The sequence below is a fragment of the Lagenorhynchus albirostris genome, chromosome 6 (genome assembly GCF_949774975.1).
Source record: "Lagenorhynchus albirostris chromosome 6, mLagAlb1.1, whole genome shotgun sequence".
Classification (NCBI taxonomy): domain Eukaryota; kingdom Metazoa; phylum Chordata; class Mammalia; order Artiodactyla; family Delphinidae; genus Lagenorhynchus; species Lagenorhynchus albirostris.
The window spans coordinates 58,518,845-58,542,705 of NC_083100.1; the positions used below are offsets into that span (position 1 = coordinate 58,518,845).

At 38.6% G+C, this 23,861-nt stretch overlaps 1 protein-coding gene across 1 annotated transcript in view; it reads left to right on the top strand.

Moving 5' to 3' along the window:
* The first annotated feature begins 271 nt into the window (after window positions 1-271).
* Window positions 272-23,861, top strand: part of OLA1 (Obg like ATPase 1) — a 167,921-nt gene continuing 144,331 nt past the window's right edge. The window contains exons 1-2 of the mRNA XM_060152621.1: window positions 272-429; window positions 1,711-1,811. Coding sequence (XP_060008604.1) covers window positions 1,711-1,811 — 101 coding nt within the window. The 5' untranslated portion in view covers window positions 272-429. The remainder of the gene's footprint in view (window positions 430-1,710; window positions 1,812-23,861) is intronic.

The following is a 23,861-nucleotide window of genomic DNA, read 5'->3' on the forward strand; positions in this document are numbered from 1 at the left end:
CCGGTAAGGAAGCGGAGATCCGGGGCCGAGAAGCCCCACGTGTAGGGATGGCGGAAGACGCGCGCTCCTGCGTGCCACCGGCTCAGGCCTGCAAGGATGGCTTTCCAGCTCCCGCCAGCTCGGTCGCCGCGCGACTCCTCCCACCCTCTCCCGCCTCCCGCGGCCAAACCAATGGGCGGGACGGGATGGGGGGAGCGCTGGGCGGAGCGGGGTGGGGCGCGCGGCTTGCGCGCAGGTGCAGCCCGGCGCCCGGCCCGCCTGTTCCGCTGCTGCCGCCGCCGCCGCCGCCGCCGCCGCCGCCGACGTGCATTCCGCTCGGCGGAGGGGCCGGGCCTGCGCTTTCTCCTCCTTCCTCCCGGCCTCCGGCTGCCGGTAGGACCCGTTTCCCGCTGCCGCTGGGAGCCTGTGTCATCGTCCGCCCTGAGCACGGTGAGGTCCTCAGGGAGCCTGTGGTCGCGACCCCCGCCGCGTCTTTGACTCTGGCCCATTGCTCTGAGGCCGGCGTCCCGCCAGGGCCGGGTGGCCGGCCTGGGCGGAGGGCGGCGTGGAGCGTGTGGATGAATGAGGCGCTCTCGGACTAGGCCGCGTGTCCCGGGAGCGGCCCACGCCTCACCCGGCACGCTATGGGGAAAGCCTTCTCCGGAGGCGGGGACGGCCAGTGGCCCAGTCCAGAGGGGGAAGATGTTGGGTGGGACCTCGCTTTGGCTGGGCGGCCAGCCACTCCTTGGTAGGAGGCCAGAGGACTGGAAAGTCTCTGCTCGTGCAGCTGTGCTTCGGAGACCTGGGGTTTGGCTGGGAACAGCTGTGAGTTACGACCCTGAGAAGGGAGATTCCTGGCCCTCGGGGTCAGGGATCAGAGGCTATCACTTCATGAGCAGGGCGTCAGCGTGGCCCCGGGAGGTTCATTTGGAGCCAGAAGACAGGGATAGTTTTAGTTCCCAGCTTATAAAACGTGAGGTTAGCAGTCCTCATGAGTTCAGTTTGCAGTACTAAAGTCGGCTCAATTTTGCCCGGAGAAACTTAGAGCCAGATTGTCAGTGACCGAGAAAGTTTCGACCTGTAAATAAAAAGGCTTAGTAGATCCATTTACGACTAGAAGTAACCAAAGGGTGGATTCAGGAGGTTGCTTATGAGGACTGATGAGTCGTAACTACAGTGCCAAAGGTGGAAGAGACTTGTTGGAAAGACCTTGATACCGGCGTGTGTTCATTCATGCGAAAAATGGTGCTTGTGGGCGAAATGGGAAAGAACAGGTTCCAGATTGAGGGAATGGTTTGGTGGGAGGTGACTCGGTTGCTAGTGGTTCTAGAATGGATTTTCTTTGACACTCTTACCTGTGCTCCTGCTTCCAAATGCTTTCATTCATATAACCGCATGTCAGGTTAAGAAAATGTTTTGTGAACAGTCTGGATGGAAGATTGGCAGCTAAATTTTATTTTTGATTTCTGGTGCCACATATTTTTAGATCAGTTTTCCAGGACTTCTCAGGAGTGACTGCTTTGACGACTATCAGAATCAGATCTGTTAACAGAACTTTTTTGTTTTCATTTTTGTTGAGAAATAAAGTGTGTCAGTTTTAGATTGATATATACAGTATGCTGTATTCTTAATCTATTACTCAATAATATATTGTGTGTGATGAAATGTGTTTTTGGTCAATGGGGACAGTAAAAAGTTTTGTTCATATGTGTGTTTGTTTTGACATTTCAGATGCCCCCCAAAAAGGGAGGTGATGGAATTAAACCACCCCCAATCATTGGAAGATTTGGAACTTCCTTGAAAATTGGTGTTGTTGGGTTGCCAAATGTTGGGTAGGTGAATGTTGGGCTTTTCTCATTTTCGTTTTGTAAATACTTTGGGTCTTGTTGTAGAAATGGGAACTCATGAGGTAATAAAAATTTAAATTGAAGAAAAGAGGCTAGGAAGCTGGACTATTAATATGTTGCAAAACAAGGTTTTCATTTACACTTATCTTATTTTTGCTTTTCTACGCAGATATTGGGTTGAAACTTGAGTTACTTATATTGTTTGTTTTGCTAAACTCAGAGGAAGAAGCAGTGGGAGTTTAAACATCAAGTTGAACCAGATCAGCTCTGGTTCGCCAGAAACACTGTTGGGAGATACACAGTATTGAATTTATGCGGAATTAGAGTAGTTTAAATTAGATTTTCATGCTGGCTGGCTCCGTAGGGTACTTAGGCTGGCTACCAGAGGCCATGCAGTAGGATACTTTAGGAAATAGTTTTAAAAGCCCCATTATAAATTTGATTAGATTTTTGGGAGATCAGGGATCAGATGGCTGAATTTTTACTAGAAAAGAAGGTGACAAGTTTGAACTTAATACTGGAAGTTGTGTGCTAAAAGGGTATCTTATAAAGTGGCTAAATCTGAATGTTGTGAGAATAAAATTTTGAGTTTTGTAATGTTTAAAATTAAAGTGAATTATTACTGCAAATAAGACTAATTAGGAAATATTTGTGGGGTTTATTATATAAATCTGTACACATGCAACTTGGTTGTTCAAAGTCTACTTTTTTCATTTTTTGCCCTTCTATTTTAATACCTTTTACTAACCTTAAAATGTAAAATGTCTCAGAAGTGATTAGGGTGTACTAAGGAGTAACAGATCCAATATGGATTTATTAAGAGGACGGAAAGTATTTTGGAATGTGCTTTAGGCTTTTAGATTGGTGGCAGGTAGGACAACTATGTTCTTTCACGTGTTCCTAGGAGCCTCTGTCATAGAGATTGCTTAGTGAATGGAGCATGGTGTGACCAAGTAAGGCAGTTCTGAAATTCTTGTAATGTAAAACATGACAAGTGGGGCTGTCCTAATTTCAGTCTGGAGCTGGAGAGGTTTGCATTTTGAGGGGGTTTCCTGCTGTGATATAGGCTGCTTGAAAAGTAAGACTAAATAGAGAGTGGGAATATAAGCAAAACAAATAATTAAGCAAAGTACTGTAGGGTGCTGTCAATAAACTTGAAAGCAAGATATGATCGTTATGTATGTTGTGAACTTTATTGCGTTAGTAAGCAAGACATAGTTTTTAGATATTAACATACTTCTCTCATTCTAGAATCATTGCAGCTTGACTTTACATGGGACTGATTTAAAATGGGCCATCTTAAAAAATGTTTCCTGTATGAGTTTTTTAGCATAGAGCATAATAAAGTCAATATATAGGAAGATAACCTAGAATATTTTATTATCCAGTATAAATGTGCTATTTATGCTTTTAAATTAAATACTCCTCCCACTTTCCCCCAGTTTTATTGACGTATACTTTATAAACAGTAAAATTCACTCATTTTAAATGTGCAGTTCAATGAGTTTTGGCAATTGTGTTTGGTTATGAACACTCTTTTTTAGAATGATCTTACTTTGCCTAACTGTATCAGGTAGGGTTCTTCGTAAGCAACACAAATTCTTGCTGTTTTAAGCAAGGAAAAGAGACTTATTGGAAGGAGAGCATTGAAGGACAAGCTGAACAGCCAGGCCTCAGGAAGGACAGGAACCTGGGTAGTGCTGGCAGAGACGGGTCCACGTGGAGCTCAGCCATATGAACTGAACTTCTGGGTGTTTCTCATCACCTGCTGCCTCTCCAGTGATATAGATTCCTGTGTAAGGAAATCTTACTGGGCATGTCTACCTCTGGATAGGCCCACAAGAAATGGATTGGGGAGAGGGGACAGTTCTCTGAAGGATGGCCTGCTGATCAAAAATAAGGACATTTAGTGCTGAAACCATCTAAAGAATCTCTTGGTTTTTAGAGAACTGGATGAATAAGAAGGTTTGCTGATTACCTAGAAACATAGAGGGATATTTATAGCTAACAATAGTTGATGTTTATTTGAACACTTATTTAGTGTATGCCTCTCACTATTCTGAGCACTTTATGTGTATTATCTAATTTAATCAATGTTTAACGTCCCTGCCCCCTTCTCATTAGAATTTAAATTCCGTAAAGGCAAGGATTGTCTTGTTCTTGTTTATTGTTGTATTTCTAGCACCTAGACTGGTGTTAGGAACTTAGTAGGTAGGCACTCAGTAATCATCTGTGAATGGATAGTTTTTCTGCCCTTGATGCCATGTGTAGGTTTAATGATAAGGAGGCACGTTTTGATGGCCACTTTTTTTTTTTTTTTTTGCGGTACGCGGGCCTCTCACTGTTGTGGCCTCTCCCGTTGCGGAGCACAGGCTTCGGACGCGCAGGCTCAGCGGCCATGGCTCACGGGCCCAGCAGCTCCGCGGCATGTGGGATCTTCCCGGACCCGGGCACGAACCCGCGTCCCCTGCATTGGCAGGTGGACTCTCAACCACTGCGCCACCAGGGAAGCCCAGAAGTTTCTTTTTTATGTAAAAATGTAAATTTTGCAGTCATAGATTGGTATATTGACCTTGCTTTATGAAATCTTAGAAACCCCAGCTCCTTGCACCTCATGCTTCAGCAATCCCAAGGGAATGGCCTTCCATTCTCATGGACCAAAGTGTTGTGAATTCCAGACAACTGGTTATCCGAGGGGTGAAAGGACCAAACAACTTGCCCTGCAGTCTAAGAGGGATTTTTTTTTTCCTGTAAGCTGCCACACCATACTTCTGGTAACATTCCTTTGTCCAGATATAGTCATAAGAATTTACTTTCAAGGAAGGCTAGGATATGTAGTCTTTATTTTGATGGACATATGTTCAGTTAAAAATTCTGTTACTATGAAAGGAGGAAAGAATGAATATTGGGGGACAACTGTATACTCTGTTCCATTACTCAGCAACTGCCTCAGGAGAGTATTTGTCTTGCTTAGTTGATACTTCTGGGAATGTCCTTTGGTTGTTCCTACAGCTTGCCTTTTCCCAATTTGCCAGAGTCCAACCACAAAGCTATGTACTGTTGTTGAGGAAAACATTGTAGGAAATGCTTTAAAAAAAAAATCACAGAGTAATTATGTTCAATGTTTTAGTTATCTATTTTTATGTAGGAAACCACTCCAAAAGTTTGTGGTTTAAAACGATAAATATTTATAATAATATTTCTCATGATTCTGTGGGTTAGCTGGGTGAGTCTACTGCTGGTCTCACTTGAGATCCTTCAGGTGGCTGCATTCAGCTGATGGCTAGTGAGGGTTGGAAGGTCCAAGATGGCCATACCCACAGGGCTGGGGCCTTATCAGGCTGGAAGTCTAGGGCATTTCTATCTTCCCTTACTTGGCTTCTTTCTCTCCAAGTGGTCTCCAGCCCAAACTTTTTTATAGCATGGTGGCTGACGCCCAAGAGAGTGAAAATGTGCCAGTGGTACAAAACACTCCCACCTATTTCTTTTAGTCAAAGCAAGTCGTGACACCAGCCCAGAGATAAGGAGGGAAGGGAAATAGACTCACCCTCTTGAGGGAAGGAGTAGAAAAGAACATGTGGCCATCTTTAATCCATTGCATTCTACTATTTTCCTATTTTCCTAATATAGTTTTATATGACACCCATTTGTTCCCTGGAGAAGTCTTCCTGGCTCGTTCTTAGCTTCTTGTTCTTACTGAAGAGGCTCCATTCTTGATTGCTTCGAGAAACTCACTGGAGGAAGATTAATCTCTAGATGCTCAATTAATAATGCTCTTTTTAATGCATATATTTATTTTTCATGCTGGCCAGTTTTCTTTTTCCAATATTTGATTATAAAAAATTTCACGTACAGAAAAGCCACTCACTTTTTATACAGAATAGTGTTTATTATATATACATTATATATAGGAAACAATAAGCAATTATGTATATTCTATCCTTGGGATAGATTATATTTTTCTTTTACAATTTTAAAGTCTTAATAGTAATCTTCCACTGATGACTATTAATAATTTGTTTTTTGCAGATTGCTTACATGAACTAGTTTGAAATTGATGTGGAAATGAAGGTACAGCGTGGTACAGATTGTGTATTTTAACTCTTTTGTAGGTCATTTAAGACCTTTTAAAAATGTTTGCTTTTGACAAAAACTATAGCAAAAGGCAATAATGATCTGATTGTCAAAGCTGGTACGCATTTTTTGTCCTTAACTTACTTAACCTCTCTGCCCTATTTGGCACTGTTAGTAACTCCCCACCTCTCTCAACTCTTCCTTCAGTCTTTTGTGCTTGCTACACTTCCTGTGTTTGCGCTCTATATTAGGTTTCTGTCCTTGGCTGTCTTCTCTTTTATACTTTCTCCCTGGGCAGTCTCATCCTCTCCTAATTTTAATCATCTGTTGGCTTCTCTTTTCTAAATTTATATGTCCTGCTCAGGTTGCATCTGAGTTCCAGATTCATATATCTAACTGCCCTGAATATCTCCAGTTAAATGTCTACACCCTACATGTCTAAAACTGAACTTATTGCCTCTTGCATTCCCTATCTTGGTTAATAATACTACTTTCCACCCAGATACTTGAGAGATTTATCTTTTCATCCTTTCCCCTCAGCTGTATTTTTCAGTAGGGCACCAAACCTGGTACCTGAATATCTCTCTGATCTATTTTCTTCACATCTTTTTGCCACTCATTTCTTACTTGAATTATTCCAGAGGCTTCTTAAGTGGGCTTTCTGTCAGCGCATTATCTATAGTAAATCTTTTTTTGTTTTGCCCAGGGGTTTTTTTGTTTTTTAAATTGAGGTATAACATACACAGTAAAATGCGAAAACTTTAAATGTACATATCAGATTTTTACATTTTAATTCACCCATGTAACCAGTAAAAATCTAGAACAAATTCTAGAACAAAAAAATCTAGAACCAGTAAAAATCTAGAACCAGTAAAAATCTAGAACAAAAAATCTAGAACCAGTAAAAATCTAGAACCAGTAAAAATTTAGAACAAATTTCTAGAAAAATCTAGAACAAAATCTAGAACAAATCCAGTGCCACAAAAGACTTCCTTGTACCCCTTCCCAGTTGGTACTATCCTTCCTAGGATAACCATATTCCAACTTGTATTACCACATTGATTAGTTTGCCTGATACAGATGGAATCACACATTATGCACTCTTGTTTGTTTTTTTTTTTTTCTTTTTTGCGGTACGCGGGCCTCTGACTGTTGTGGCCTCTCCCGTTGTGGAGCACAGGCTCCAGACGTGCAGGCTCAGCAGCCATGGCTCACGGGCCTTTCCACTCCGTGGCATGTGGGATCTTCCCGGACCGGGGCACGAACCTGCGTCCCCTGCATGGGCAGGCGGACTCTCAACCACTGCGCCACCAGGGAAGCCCACATTATTCACTCTTTATATCTTTTACAAGTCATTATGCCTGAGAGAATATACACTATATTTACCCTTTTTGCTATTGATGGGCATTTGGGTTGTTTCCTTTTTTTGTCTATTATGAATAGAGCTGCTTTGAACATTCATGTACATGTCTTTTGGTGGGTAGATATAAGAACTCATTTCTGTTGGGTGAATGGATACACTTACCCCACTCACCCTGTCCCCCGAACTCCCCACCTCTAGGAGTTAAATAGCTTTAGATACTGCCACATAATTTTCCAAAGTGGTTATTCTAATTTATAGTGCCGGTATTGTAAAAAAGAGTTCTAATTTCTCTTCATCCTCACTAGCACTTGGTATTATCGTTCTTTTTCATTTTGGCCATACTTGTGTGCAGTATCATGATCATTTTGCATACCTGTGATAGCTAATGATTTTGAACATCTTTTAATATGTTTACCGGACATTTTTTGTGAAGGATATTTTTTCTTTTTAGTAATAATTAGGTGTTTTTTATTCTGGATATGGGTTCCTTGTTGGATATGCATTAGAACTACCTCTTCCTAGTCTGTGTGACTTTTTGCTTAAGAGTAAATAAAAATTGTTTTTGAAGTAGTTTCGCAATTAAAAAATTTCATACTTGCAAAGCTAGTTAAAAAAATTCCTATATGAGGTCTGCTTACACTCCCCAAATGTTAACATAGTACAGTTATAAAAATCAGGAAATTAGCATTGATTTACCAGTTGTCTCACTAATGTCCATTTTCTGGTCCAGGATCTAATACAGGATTACATATATGTTGCATTTAATTGTTGCTGTGTCCTTAGTTTCCTTTAACCTAGAACAGTTTCTCACTTTGTCTTTCATGTCCTTGACACTTTTGAGGAGTGCTGACCTCTTATGGTAGGCTCTTAAACCTTGGGGTTTATCTAATATTTCCTTGTGATTAAATTCAAATTATGCATTTTTGGATGCAGAAGTGACATGTGCTTCTTAGTACATTATATCAGGAAGCACACAATGTTGATTTGTCCTGTTACTAGTGATTTTAACTTTGATCACTTATCTAAGGAGGTGTCTGACAAATTTCTTCACTGAAAAGTTTACTGTATTTTCCGTTGCAATTAATAAATATATCTTTTAGGGAGATACTTTGAAATTATGTAAATACTGTGTTTCTCATACTTTTGCCCCCCAGTTTTGGCATGTATTAATGATTCTTGTTTGAAATAGTTATTATTGTGGTGTTTACCAAATAGAGATTTAAAAATTTCTGTTGGTCTTCTACATTTATAGAGGAAACAATTTATAGAAGAAACAATGGAAATTCTATTGTTTAGAATTCTATTGTTTAGAATTCTGTTGTAAAGAAGAACCCCCCATTTTCTCATGTAAATTACTTATAATTTGTTTATATCAGGATCAGTTTTTACTTTGCTGGTTATAATGCGTTACTATTGTTATTTATTTTGTTGCTCAAATTGCCCACATTTGGCCATCAGGAGCCTTCCTGTTCACTCGTGTTACTTTTGATGTGTCCTCTATTTTTTGAGTATTTTCTGGTTTCTAGCTCCACATTATGTTCCAGGCTTATTTGTACCTTCTCTGTCCCAGCTTTGTAATAAACAAATTTTTCTGTTGACATATGTTTTCATCTCTCTTGGGTGTATACTTAGGAGTGGAATTTCTGGGTTGTATGTAACCGTATATTTAACTATTTGAGGAACTGCCAAACTTTTCTAAAGCGAGTGTGTCATTCTGTGTTCTTACCAGCAATGTATGTGGGTTCTACTTTCTTCACATTCTCACCAGTGCTTGTAATTATCTTTATTAAACATTTTTTATTTTTTTAAAATTTTATTTATTATTTATTTATTTATTTTTGCGGTTTGCGGGCCTCTCACTGTTGCGGCCTCTCCCGTTGTGGAGCACAGGCTCCGGACGCGCAGGCTCAGCAGCCATGGCTCACGGGCCCAGCTGCGGCATGTGGGATCTTCCCAGACCGGGGCACGAACCTGTGTCCCCTGCGTCGGCAGGCAGACTCTCAACCAGTGCGCCACCAGGGAAGCCCTATTAAACATTTTTTAAATTGAGGTTTAGTTGATTTACAATATTATAGTAGTTTCAGGTGTGCAGCATAGTGATTCAAAATTTTTATAGGTTATACTTCATTTATAGTTATTATAAAATATTGGCTATATCCCTTGTGCTGTGCAATATGTCCTTGTAGCTTATTTATTTTATACATATTAGTTTTTACCTCTTACTCCCCTACCCGTATCTTGCCACTACACCCTTTCCCTGTCCTCACTGATAACCACTATTTTCTCTGTATCTTCATTTTGATTTCATTTTATTTCAGATATTTTATTTTTTATACAATAGTTCTGTCTGGATAGTTTTCATATTTTTTCATTCCTCATTATCTTCACCTGTGAGTCTGTTTATTTTTTGTTATATTCACTGGTTTGTTTTGTTTTTTAGATTCCACATATAAGTGATAATATACAGTATTTGTCTTTCTCTGCCTGACTTATTTCACTAAGCATAATACCCTCCAGGTCCAGCCACATTGTTGCAAATGGCAGAATTTCTTTCTTTCTTTTTTAATGGCTGAGTAGTATTCCGTTTTGTGTGTGTGTGTGTGTGTGTGTGTGTGTGTGTGTGTGTGTGTGTGTGTGTGTGGTGTGTGTGGTGTGTGGTGTGTATCTCATGTTATCTTTATCCCTTTATCTGTTCACGGACACTTAGTTTGCTTCTATATCTTGGCTATTGTAAATAATGGTGCTATGAACACTGGGGTGTATGTATCTTTTAGAATTAGTATTTTCATTTTCTTTGGATATGTACCCAAGAAGTTGAATTGCTGGATCATATGGTAGTTCCACTTTTAGTTTTTTGAGGAACCTGCGTGCTGTTTTCCACAGTGGTTGCAGCAATTTATGTTCCCACCAACAGTGTACAGGGTTCTTTTTTCTCCACATCCTAGCCAATATTTGTTATTTGTGGTCTCTGATTGTTATCATCTTTTTAATTATAGCGAAGGCATGAAGTGGTATCTCATTGTGGTTTTGAATTGCACTTCCTTGATGCCTAATAATATTGAGCATCTTTTCATGTGCTTATTATGCCTTCATTTTGGAACGATTTTCGTTGGGAATTCCAGGAACAGTTTTTCTTTCAGCACATTGAAGGTATCTTCCATTTTCTTCCAGCTTTCTAATGAGAAGTCTGTTGTTGTTGTTATCTTGGTTTCTTTGTACATAATGTGTTTTTTTTTTTCCCTATAACTTTCTTTAAAATTTTCTCTTTACTACTGGTTTTCAGAAATTTGATTTTCATATGCATTGATGTGGTTTCCCTTATGCCTCTTTTGCTTGGGGTCTGTTGAGACTTTAGGCTTGTGAGTTTATGATTTTCATTAAATTTGTAAAATATTTGGCCAGAGCATTTCTTCAAATGCTCTTTTCTCCCCCTCTCCTCCTTTCCCTTCCTCTCCTTCTGAGACTTTTATTACATATGGGTTAGTCCGCTAGGTAATATTCTACTGAAGCTCTGGTTATGTTTTTGTCCAATTTTTTTCCCCTGTGCTTCATTTGATAGCTGCTGTTGTTCTGTCTTCATGTTCACTGATCTTTTCTGCAGTGTCTAATCTACAGTTAGTCACATCCAGTGTGTTTCATTTCAATTCAATTTTTTCATATACTGTATTTTTTATACAATAGTTCTGTCTGGATGGTTTTCATATTTTCATTATCTTCATATTTACCTTTATATCCTTCAGAAAAATTTTAAAAAATCTATTACATTTATTTTAAGGTCCTCGTCTGCTAATTCCATCATCTCTATCATTACTGTGTTTGTGTTTATTGACTTTTATCTTGCTTTGGATCTATATTTTCCTGCTTCTTTGCATGCCTGTTAATTTTTTTTTTTTTTTATGGTACGCGGGCCTCTCACTGTTGTGGCCTCTCCCGTTGTGGAGCACAGGCTCTGGACGCGCAGGCTCAGCGGCCATGGCTCACGGGCCCAGCCGCTCCGCGGCATGTGGGATCTTCCTGGACCGGGGCACGAACCTGTGTCCCCTGCATCAGCAGGCGGACTCTCAACCACTGTGCCACCAGGGAAGCCCGTGCCTGTTAATTTTTATTGGATTCCAGATGCTGGATTTTATGTTGAGTGCTGAATGTTATAGTATTCCTTTAACGAGTGTAGGACTTTGTTCTGGCATTTAGTTTTTGTGTATCATTTTGATTGTTTTGAGGCTGTTTATTATATTTTCTTATGATGAGTTCATAATATTTTTTGCTCTGGTGCTACTTTAGCTCTGATACTAAGACGTGACTCTTTGAGGACTCTACCCAAGTTCCCTTATATTATTATATCTTTCTCTGCTCTGGCTGGTGGGGATGTGAACTGTTCCAAGCTCCGTGTGAACCTGAGAACTGTTCACTGTGCTGCTTTTGAGTGTTTTTTTCTCCTGGCCTTTGGAGACTGAGCTTCCTCATGTACAAATATTACTGAGCCATATTCTTGAAGATACCTTCTGCTTATCTCCAGAGCCCTCTCTCTGTGCAACTGCTTCCTTTCTAGTATACTGTCCTGTAAATTTTAGCTACTTTGGCCTGCTCAAACTCTCATCTCAGTCTCTTTAACTTGGCATGACTGCCGGGTTCTATTGGTTCCCCCTCCCTGTGCTGTGGCTTTGAAACCACCTTTAGGCAGTAAGCTAGGGTAGTTTTAGAGCTTAGTTCATTGGTTGTTTTCACAGGGAACACAGTCCTGTGCTACATACTGTCCCCTGTTTGAAAACTGTTTATTTCATGTTTTATCTGATTTCCTAGCTCTTTGTGTCAGGAGGGCAGTTCCATAAATAGAAGGGGAAGCAAAATTCCCCAATAACATTTAAATGAACTTAAATCTTATTGTATACTTCTCAGTATTCCAGGGTGCCTCCTCTTTCATGGAAATTCGTGACTTGGGAATTATTTGTTTTCTTTTTTAATATGTTATGAATAATCTTTTGGACAATGGATATGCTCTCCCACTCACTCTTTCCTGTTATCAACAGTAATTGTGTACCTTAAAAGTACTTCATAATTTACTTTCTGTTAAATCTTTTAATTTTCATTGTTTATTTTTCAGAATTCTGGTCACTTTTTTTTTTTCTATTTTCATAATTTTTTTTTGCATTTTTTAAAATTAGTTGTCCATTTTATACATATTAGTGTATATATGTCAATCCCAATATCCCAGTGCATCACACACCACCCCCCACCCACCGCTTCCTCACTTGGTGTCCATACGTTTGTTCTCTACATCTGTGTCTCAATTTCTGCCCTACAAACTGGTTCATCTGTACCATTTTTCTAGGTTCCATGTATATGCATTAATATACAATATTTGTTTTTCACTTTCTGACTTACTTCACTCTGTATGACAGTCTCTAGATCCATCCCTGTCTCTACAAATGACCCAATTTCGTTCCTTTTTATGGCTGAGTAATATTCCATTGTATATATGTACCACATCTTCTTTATCCATTTGTCTGTCGATGGGCATTTAGGTTGCTTCCATGTCCTGGCTATTGTAAACAGTGCTGCAATGAACATTGGGGTGCATGTATCTTTTTGAATTATGGTTTTCTCTGGTTATGTGCCCAGTAGTGGGATTGCTGGGTCATATGGTAATTCTAGTTTCAATATTTTAAGGAACCTCCATACTGTTCTCCATAGTGGCTGTATCAATTTACACTCCCACCAACAGTGCAAGAGGGTTCCCTTTTCTCCACACCCTCTCCAGCATTTGTTGTTTGTAGATTTTCTGGTGATGTCCATTCTAACTGGTATGAGGTGATACCTCATTGTAGTTTTGATTTGCATTTCTCTAATAATTAGTGATGTTGAGCAGCTTTTCATGGGCTTCTTGGCCATCTGTATGTTTTCTTTGGAGAAATGTCTATTTAGGTCTTCTGCCCATTTTTGGATTGGGTTTTTTTTTTTAATATTGAGCTGCATGAGCTGTTTATATATTTTGGAGATTAATCCTTTGTCCGTTGATTCATTTGCAAATATTTTCTCCCATTCTGAGGGTTGTCTTTTCATCTTGTTTGTAGTTTCCTTTGCTGTGCAAAAGTTTTAAGCTTCATTAGGTCCCATTTGTTTATTTTAGTTTTTATTTCCATTACTCTAGGAGGTGGATCAAAAAAGATCTTGCTGTGATTTATGTCAAAGAGTGTTCTTCCTATGTTTTCCTCTAAGGGTCTTATAGTGTCTGGTCTTGCATTTAGGTCTCTAATTCATTTTGAGTTTATTTTTGTGTATGGTGTTAGGGAGTGTTCTAATTTCATTCTTTTACATGTAGCTGTCCAGTTTTCCCAGCACCGCTTATTGAAGAGACTGTGTTTTTCTCCATTTTATATTCTTGCCTCCTTTGTTGTAGATTAACTGACCATAGGTGTGTGGGTTTATTTCTGGTCTTTCTATCCTGTTCCATTGATTTATATTTCTGTTTTTGTGCCAGTACCGTATTGTCTTGATTCCTGGCTTGGTAGTATAGTTTGAAGTCAGGGAGTCTGATTCCTCCAGCTCCTTTTTTTTTCCCTCAAGACTACTTTGGCTATTTGGGGTCTTTTGTGTCTCCATACAAATTTTAAGATTTTTGGTTCTAGTTCTGTAAAAAATGCCACTGGTAATTGGATAAGGATTGCATTGAATCTGTAGATTGCTTTGGGTTGTATAGTCATTTTCACAATATTGATTCCTCCAATCCAAGAACATGGTATATATCTCCATCTGTTTGTATCAGCTTTAATTTCTTTCATCAGCATCTTATAGTTTTCTGCATACAGGTCTTTTGTCTCCCTAGGTAGGTTTATTCCTAGGTATTTTATTCTTTTTGTTGCAATGGTAAATCGGAGTGTTTCCTTAATTTCTCTTTCAGATTTTTCGTCATTAGTGTATAGGAATGCAAGAGATTTTTGTGCATTAATTTTGTATCCTGCAACTTTACCAAATTCATTGACTAGCTCTAGTAGTTTTCTGGTGGCATCTTTAGGATTCTCTATGTATAGTTTCATGCCATCTACAAACAGTGACAGTTTTACGTCTTCTTTTCCAATTTGTATTTCTTTTTCTTCTCTAATTGCCATGGCTAGGACTTCCAAAACTATGTTGAATAATAGTGGTGAGAGTGGACATCTTTGTCTTGTTCCTGATCTTAGAGGAAATGCTTTCAGTGTTTCACCATTGAGAATGTTGTTTGCTCTGGGTTTGTTGTACATGGCTTTTACTATGTTGAGGTAGGTTCCCTCTATGCCCACTTTCTGGAGAGTTTTTATTATAAATGGGTGTTGAATTTTGTCAAAACCTTTTTCTGCATCTATTGAGATGATCATATGGTTTTTCTTCTTCAGTTTCTTAATATGGTGTATCACGTTGATTGATTTGCATATATTGAAGAATCCTTGCATCCCTGGGATAAATCCCACTTGATCATGGTGTATGATCCTTTTAATGTGTTGTTGGATTCTGCTTGCTAGTACTTTGTTGAGGATTTTTGCATCTATATTCATGAGTGATATTGGTCTGCAATTTTCTTTTTTTGTAGTATCTTTGTCTGGTTTTGGTATCAGGGTGATGGTGGCCTCATAGAATGAGTTTGGGATTGTTCCTTCCTCTGCAATTGTTTGGAAGAGTTTGAGAAGGATGGGTGTTAGCTCTTCTCTAAATGTTTGATAGAATTCACCTGTGAAGCCATCTGGTCCTGGACTTTTGTTTGTTGAAAGACTTTTTTGTTGTTGTTGTTGTTGAAAGACTTTTAATCACAGTTTCAATTTCATTACTTGTGATTGGTCTGTCCATATTTTCTGTTTCTTCCTGGTTCTGTCTTGGAAGGTTATACCTTGTAAGAATTTGTCCATTTCTTCCAGGTTGTCCATTTTATTGGCATAGGGTTGCTTGTAGTAGTCTCTTAGGATGCTTTGTATTTCTGTGTTGTCTGTTGTAACTTCTCCTTTTTCATCTCTAATTTTATTGACTTGAGTCCTCTCCCTCTTTTTCTGGATGAGTCTGGCTAATGGTTTATCAATTTTGTTTATCTTCTCAAAGAACCAGCTTTTAGTTTCATTGATCTTTGCTATTGTTTTCTTTGTTTCTGTTTGATTTATTTCTGCTCTGATCTTTATGATTTCTTTCCTTCTACTAACTTTGGGTTTTGTTTGTTCTTCTTTCTCTAGTTCCTTTAGGTGTAAGGTTAGATTGTTTACTTGAGATTTTTCTTGTTTCTTGAGGTAGGATTGTATTGCTATAAACTTCCCTCTTAGAACTGCTTTTGCTGCATCCCGTAGGTTTTGGGTCATCGTGTTTTCATTATCATTTGTCTCTAGGTATTTTTTGATTCCCTCTTTGATTTCTTCAGTAATCTCTTGGTTATTTAGTAACATATTGTTTAGCCTCCATGTGTTTGTGTTTTTTACATGTTTTTCCCTGTGCTTGATTTCTAATCTCATAGCGTTGTGGTCAGAAAAGATGCTTGATATGATTTCAATTTTCTTAAATTTACTTTGGCTTGATTTGTTACCCAAGATGTGATCTATCCTGGAGAATGTTCCATGAGCACTTGAGAAGAAAGTGTAATCTGCTATTTTGGATGGAATGTCCTATAAATATCAATTAAATCTATCTGGTCTATTGTGTCTTTTAAAGCTTGTGTTTCCTTATTAATTTTCTGTTTGGATGATCTGTCCATTGGTGTAAGTGAGGTGTTCAAGTCCCCCACTATTATTGTGTTACTGTCAATTTTCTCTTTCATAGCTGTTAGCCATTGCCTTATGTATTGAGGTGCTCCTTTGTTGGGTGCATATATATTTATAATTGTTATATCTTCTTCTTGGATTGATTCCTTGATTATTATATAATGTCCTTCCTTGTCTCTTGTAACATTCGTTATTTTAAAGTCTGTTTTATTTGATATGAGTATTGCTACTCCAGCTTTCTTTTGATTTCCATTTTCATGGAATATCTTTTTCCATCCCCTCACTTTCATTGTGTATGTGTCCCTAGGTTTGAAGTGGGTCTCTTGTAGACAGCATATATATGGGTCTTGTTTTTGTATCCATTCAGCAAGCCTGTGTCTTTTGGTAGGAGCATTTTTTTTTTTTTTTTTTTTTTTGCTGTACGCGGGCCTCTCACTGTTGTGGCCTCTCCCGTTGCGGAGCACAGGCTCTGGACGCGCAGGCTCAGCGGCCATGGCTCACGGGCCTAGCCGCTCCGCGGCATGTGGGATCTTCCCAGACCGGGGTATGAACCCGTGTACCCTGCATCGGCAGGCGGACTCTCAACCACTGCGCCACCAGGGAAGCCCGGTAGGAGCATTTAATCCATTCACGTTTAAGGCAATTATCGATATGTATGTTCCTGTTACCATTTTCTTAATTGTTTTGAGTTTGTTTTGTAGGTCCTTTTCTTCTCTTGTGTTTCCCAGTTAGAGAAGTTCCTTTAGCATTTGTTGTAGAGCTGGTTTGGTGGTGCTGAATTCTTTTAGCTTTTGCTTGTCTGTAAAGCTTTTGATTTCTCCATCGAATCTGAATGAGATCCTTGCCGGGTAGAGTAATCTTGGTTGTAGTTTTTTCTCTTTCATTACTTTAAATATGTCATGCCAGTCCCTTCTGGCTTGTAGAGTTTCTACTGAGAAATCAGCTGTTAACCTTATGGGAGTTCCCTTGTATGTTATGTCATTTTTCCCTTGCTGCTTCAATAATTTTTCTTTGTCTTTAATGTTTGCTAATTTGATTACTGTGTGTCTCGGTGTGTTTCTCCTTGGGTTTTTCCTGTATGGGACTCTCTGTGCTTCCTGGACTTGGGTGACTATTTCCTTTCCCATGTTAGGGAAGTTTTCAACTATAATCTATTCAGATATTTTCTCTGGTCCTTTCTCTCTCTCTTCTCTTTCTGGGACCCCTATAATGTGAATGTTGTTGTGTTTAATGTTGTCCCAGAGGTCTCTTAGGCTGTCTTCATTTCTTTTCATTCTTCTTTCTTTATTCTGTTCCACAGTAGTGAATTCCACCATTCTGTCTTCCGGATAAGGTCACTTATCCGTTCTTCTGCTTCAGTTATTCTGCTATTGATTCCTTCTGGTGTATTTCTCATTTCAGTTATTGTATTGTTCACCTGTGTTTGTTTGTTCTTTAATTCTTCTAGGTCTTTGTTAAACATTTCTTGCATTTTCTCGATCTTTGCCTCCATTCTTTTTCCGATGTCCTGTATCATCTTAACTATCATTATTCTGAATTCTTTTTCTGGAAGGTTGCCTATCTCCACTTCATTTAGCTGTTTTTCTGGGGTCTTATTTTTTTCCTTCATTTGGTACATAGCCTTCTACCTTTTCATCTTGTCTATCTTTCTGTGAATGCGGTTTTTGTTCCATAGGCTGCAGGATTGTAGTTCTTCTTGCTGCTGCTGTCTGCCCTCTCATGGATGAGGCTATCTAAGAGGCTTGTGGAAGTTTCCTGATGGGAGGGACTGGTGGTGGGTAGAGCTGGGTTTTGCTCTGGTGGGCCGAATTCAGTAAAACTTTAATATGCCTCTCTGCTGATGGGTGGGGCTGGGTTCCCTCCCTGTTGGTTGTTTGGCCTGAGGGGACCCAACACTGGAGGCTACCCTGGCTCTTTGGTGGGGTAATGGCGGGCTCTGGGAGAGCTCTTGCCAAGGAGTACTTCCCAGAACTTCTGCTCCTAGTGTCCTTGTTCTCATGGTGAGACACAGCCACCCCTGCCTCTGCAGGAGACCCTCCAACACTAGCAGGTAGGTGTGGTTCAGTCTCCTGAGGGGTCACTGCTCTTTCCCCTGGGTCCTGATGTGGACACTACTTTGTGTGTGCCCTCCAAGAGTGGAGTCTCTTTTTCCCCCACTCCTGTCAAAGTCCTGCAATCAAATCCCGCTAGCCTCAAAGTCTGATTCTCTGGGAGTTCCTCCTCCCGTTGCCGGACCCCCAGGTTGGGAAGCCTGAAGTGGGGCTCAGAACCTTCACTCCACTGGGTGGAGTATAAGTATTCTGTGGTATAAGTATTCTCCAATTTGTGAGTCACCCATCCAGCAGTTATGGGATTTGATTTTATTGTGCTTGCGCCCTTCCTACTGTCTCATTGTGGTTTCTTCTTTGTCTTTGGGTGTGGGGTGTCTTTTTTGGTGAGTTCCAGGGTCTCCCTGTCGATGATTGTTCAGCAGTTAGTTGTGATTCTGGTGCTCTTGCAAGAGGGAGTGAGAGCCCATCCTTCTACTCCACCGTCTTGAACCTGAAGCCTGGTCACTGTTGCTATATCATATAATTTCAGATTTTTTTTTTCGCTCATTTATTTATTTAGTATTAACTATAGCCTGTTTTGGATTTCACCAGTTTTCCTGCTAATGTCCTTTTTCTTTTCCTGTATAGACCTTTTAAAGGTCATGAAAAATTTCATTTACTTTTGAAAAGTTCTATTCAGGTATTTTGTATAATGTCTCTCAATTCCAGTTTGATGTTTCCTCATGCTGTGGACTTTTTCTTTATCCACTCCTCTGTCGATAGACATTAGGGCTGCTTCCACCTTTTGGTTATTGTGAATAATGCTGAAGTGAACATGAGTGTGCAAATATCACTTTGAGATCCTGCTTTTAATTATTTTGGGTAAATACCCTGAAGTGGAGTTGCTGGATCACATGGTAATTCTATTTTTAGTTTGTTGAGGAACCTTCATACTGTTTTCCATAGCAGCTGTACCATTTTACATTCCACCAACAGTGTACCAGAGTTCTAATTTCTCTACGTCTTGGCCAACACTTGTTTTCTGTTTTTTTGGTAGTGACTGTCTTAATGGGTGTGAGGTGATACCTCATTGTGGTTTTGATTTGCATTTTACTGATGATTGGTGATGTTGAGCATCTTTTCGTATGTTTCTTGGCTATTTGTTTATCTTCTGTGGAGAAATGTCTATTGAGGTCCTTTGCTACTTTTTAATGTTACTTTTTACAGTTACTTTTGTTGTTGTTGTTAAGTTATACTAGTTCTCTATACATTCTGGATATTAACTCTTTATCAGACATGTGATTTGCAATTATTTTTTTCCCATTCTATAGGTTACCTTTCACTCTGTTGATTGTTTCTTTTGATGTGCAGTTTTTAAGTTTGAGGTAGTCTCATTTTTTTTCTAATTTTGCTTTTGTTGCGTGTCCTTTTGGTGTCATATCTCAGAAATAATTGCCAAATCCAGCGTTACAAAGTTTTTCCCCTATATTTCCTCTGTGACTTTTATAGTTTTAGGCTCTACCTTTAGGTCTGTAATCCATTTTGAGTTAATTTTTGTGTATGGTGTAAGGTGAGGGTCTTCATTCCTTTGCATGTGGCTATCCAGTTTTCTCAGTGTCATTTATTGAAGAGACTGTCTTTTCCCCATTGTGTGGTCTTGATACTCTTGTCAAAGATTATCTGACTGTATATGGGAGGATTTATTTCTGGGCTCTCTATTCTGTTCCACTGGTATATGGGTCCATCTTTATGTCAGTTCCACACTATTTGGATTACTGTAGTTTTATAATATATTTTGGTATCAGAAATCATGCAATAGACTTTTGGGAAGAACACTGTGGAGGTGAAGTGCCTTTCTCATTGTGTCATATTGAGGGGCTACATGATAGCAACATGATTTGTCACTGGTGATGTTAACCTTGATCATTTGGTTAAGGTGGTGTCTGCCAGATTTCTCCACTGTAAAATTATCCTTTTTCTTTTTGATAGGCTGTTCCTTAGAAGCAATTCACTAAGTCCAACCCATGCTCAAGGGGAGGGGAATTAAGCTCCACCTCCTGAAGGAATAAGTATCAAAGAATTTGTGGACATTTGTTAAAATCACCACAGTAATTAATTAGTATTATGGGGGAAAGGTATCTTGAGGCTATTTAAATATTCTGTTTCTTCTTAAAGTTTACCCAGCTAAACTTTATCACTTCTTGGTGGATTTTGCCTGCAGCAATTATTAGTGTGGTGTTCTAATGGTGATATTCTACTTCCTTTATTCCTTTTACATTTATTATTTGGAATTCTTCTGTATGGAATGTTTTTTTTCCCCCCTACAATTAGTTATTTATTCAATCATTTATATAGTTCTATTTAGACTCAGTGAAATTTTTTTTATTCTTTGGGTTTTAATCCAATATTATCAGTATTTATTTTGTTGCTCAAATTGTTCAGATTTGGTCATTGGGAGCTCCTTTAAGTTGCGTTTTATGTCCTTTTTACATGCCTCCATCTTTTTTTTCCATTCTTTTTGTTTTTTCCCTTTCTTTTTTTTTCCTTTTTTTTCTTTTCTTTTCAAGCATTTCCTTACTCTCTGACACTGTAAGATATTTCTGGCTAATAGTGTATTTTTTGTGTCCTAACCTTGTCTCCAGAGAGCCTTGGTTTCTTTTATCGAAGAATGGTATTTAGAAACTAAGATCTGGGCTCTAGATGTGATCCTACTGCTGGGGTGTTACTTCTTTTAAGCCCTCTCACCTGATAGAATTAGGAAAAATATGTGGTTATACTAACTTATGTATACACACATTGGTATTTATTCCTGTCATTTCTGTTTTCTGTATCTAGCAGATAGATACTTTTTAACAGTTTAGTTATATGTAAATTCAAAACATTTCGAAAGAATATTCTTTTTTCCATGCTTTTGGTTGTGTGTTGTATGAATGGTTAATTCAGAATGCTGGGGGAGTTTGCATTGGTATCCTGACTTCCCTATACATATTGTAATTTTGCATAAGGTTTTAGATAAAACATATATTCAGTCAGATTTATTTATTATAGTAAAATATATAATTTCAAAAATAAAGTATTTAGGTCTTAAGTGGAGGGGGCATACATTAAGTCTAACCACTCTTTTTTTTAATGATATCATTGCTGAAATAATATTTATGTAAACCTGTTCTTGCATAAGAGAGATCCCTACAATTTTGAATCTTATACTTTCAAGCTTCAATAATAACCTTATAAGGGATCTGAATGTGTGTGTGTGTGTAAAATTGTCATTTCACAAAAAGCCTTATGGGCTTTACCACTCCAATTTAAGCCAAAACTTTAAAATTCTTTGCTTTTGCAAGGCTTTTCTTTAATAGATTTGAATAGATCAAAATGTCTTAACTTGCCGCTAAAGGCTATACTAATAATCCTTAGAAAATTTTCTTTTTCCTTCTTCCTTTTTACTTTTTTGTACTTACAAAGCTATTGGAAGGTACAGATTACTTGGACTTTATGAAATTTAAAATCCTGTCCAAGATGAGTTGATCTGTGAAAATGGAGATGTCTTCCATGTTTAGTTTGACTGCATGTAAGAATTTTTTTAGCCTAAGAGATAATGGGACTTTCTTTTCTATATTTTTACTGTATAATATGTTTTAAGGGATAAACTTTTTTCTTTAGTATTAAACATATTTTTGTCTAGGTAGGCAGTCAAAAATGTAGTACTTAATAAAACCAATAAATTTGAAAATAACTCCATGAACTCCCTATGGACTTTTTTTTTTTTTTTTTTTTTTTTTTGCCGTATGCGGGCCCCTCACCGTTGTGGCCTCTCCCGTTGCAGAGCACAGGCTCCAGACGCGCAGGCTCAGCGGCCATGGCTCACAGGCCCAGCCACTCTGCGGCATGTGGGATCCTCCTGGACTGGGGCACGAACCCGTGTCCCCCGCATCGGCAGGCGGACTCCCAACCACTGTACCACCAGGGAAGCCCCTGGACTTTTTATATTGCAATTACTGTGACTGTGGTAATAGCAATGAGCAGTTTTTTATCTACAGTGTACAAAAATACAACTGCACTTTTTTTGTCCCCCAAGAAAGGCACAAATGTCTTGTAAGTGGATTAATTAATATATTTAAATTTTCCTTGAAGTATTTTTATTGTACCATTATTTTGTAATATTTTTATTGCATGTATGCAATATTTTAGTTACATTTTATTTTTTTAATTTTTTATTTTTATTTGTTGGCTGCACTGCGCATCTTCTGGGATCTTAGTTCCCTGACCAGGGATTGAATCCGCGCCCTTGGCAGTGGAAGCGCGGAATTGTAACCACTGGACCGCCAGGGTATTCCCTTTACTTACATTTTCGGTAAATAAGGACTTATGGATTGTTTTGGCAACCTAAGTATCACTTTTTATGTTTTATTTTTGTGTAGGGAGGGGAATAAGGTATGGAGCATATTACTCTCCAGTTCATTTACTTCAGTACACTTTTGTAATTCTCCCTTTTGTGAGCAATATCCTGAGGGGAAAACTGGTCGTGTTCTTGAGGTCCATCCTCCAAGTCTTCTAATTCTTTGCTGGGTTCCCTGTACTTCAGCATCAGCTTACGCGAGTAAAGCTGTTCTTGCATAAGAGAGATCCCTGGATTCTTGGCCGCCTTACTTTGCCTAGAATGGGCAAATGTCCCATTTCCAGATTCTTAGCCCCTTCAAACAGATACTTTCTGTATCCTGCATTTAAATGGCTTTTCTAGTTTTGGGTGAGAGTTCTAGTCTGCTGTTAGCTTTTGCATCTCACCCAGAAGCAGAATTTCCTCCCTCCACCAGTTGACTTGTTAGAGAAATCTGGATGTTAGTCTTACAGAATTTTCCAAAGTCCAAATTTTCTTAATAGCATCTATGTGGTGTCATTTAATATGTTCTCCTGTCCTCTGTATTTTCTGTTAAGTGATAGTAATATCTAAAGGCTTGATCAGGTAAGTTTCAGATAATTTTTGATCATATAATTTTTTTATGTCAGGAATACTTGAAAGATGGTGTACATAATTGTTAGGAGGTACTTTTTGGGGGGGAGACAGTTAATGATCATTGGTGATAATTACCCAATTCATTAGTTCCTTAGTGGTTGCAAAATGGTGGTATTCTAAGTTTTTTATTCTTTTTTCATTTATTGGCTGGAATATGTCTATAAAAGAATCTTTTCTTCATCAACTCTTTGTTACTCTAAAAGTGCAGTTTATATAGGAAAGACACAATGAATGTTTTACTCAACGGTTATCAGAAGAATCAATCACCTAGCATCATTAAAAGGTAGCCAGAGAGGGTTTTTTTTTTCTTTTTTTTGATTTTGTCTTGTTGAGGATTATTAAGAGCTCATGGATATGAAGTTATTTGATTTGTTATAGTTCATTGTAGCTATCCTTAAAGATGCTCAGATTGACCCATCTTTGGCCTGTGGGCCTATTCAGATTGGCTCCAGAGTGCTTTTGATAGGACTCTATGGCCTTCAGTAGGTTCCTTGTTTTCCCTTGGGGAAAAATTGTTTGAGATTCATCTTGTATACTTCTGGTCCCAGACCTGGAACTAGTAATTTCTCCAAGAAGTCCTCGTTATTTTTAATGGACATGGCATTTAAAGCTCATAATTTGAATGTGAGTTTTCTTTTTAAAAATTATCTGCCTTATTTTATATATTAATTTTTAAAATTGTATTAATCTTCAGTGTCTTTCTTGAAATAGATGGACTATAACTTGATAAATATACAGACTATTTTAAATTAAGTACTATGACATTTATCTTAACAGGATTGAAAAGAAAAGCTATCTCTATAGGAACTAGTAATTTCCTCTTAATCATCATTCCTAGAGTTCTGG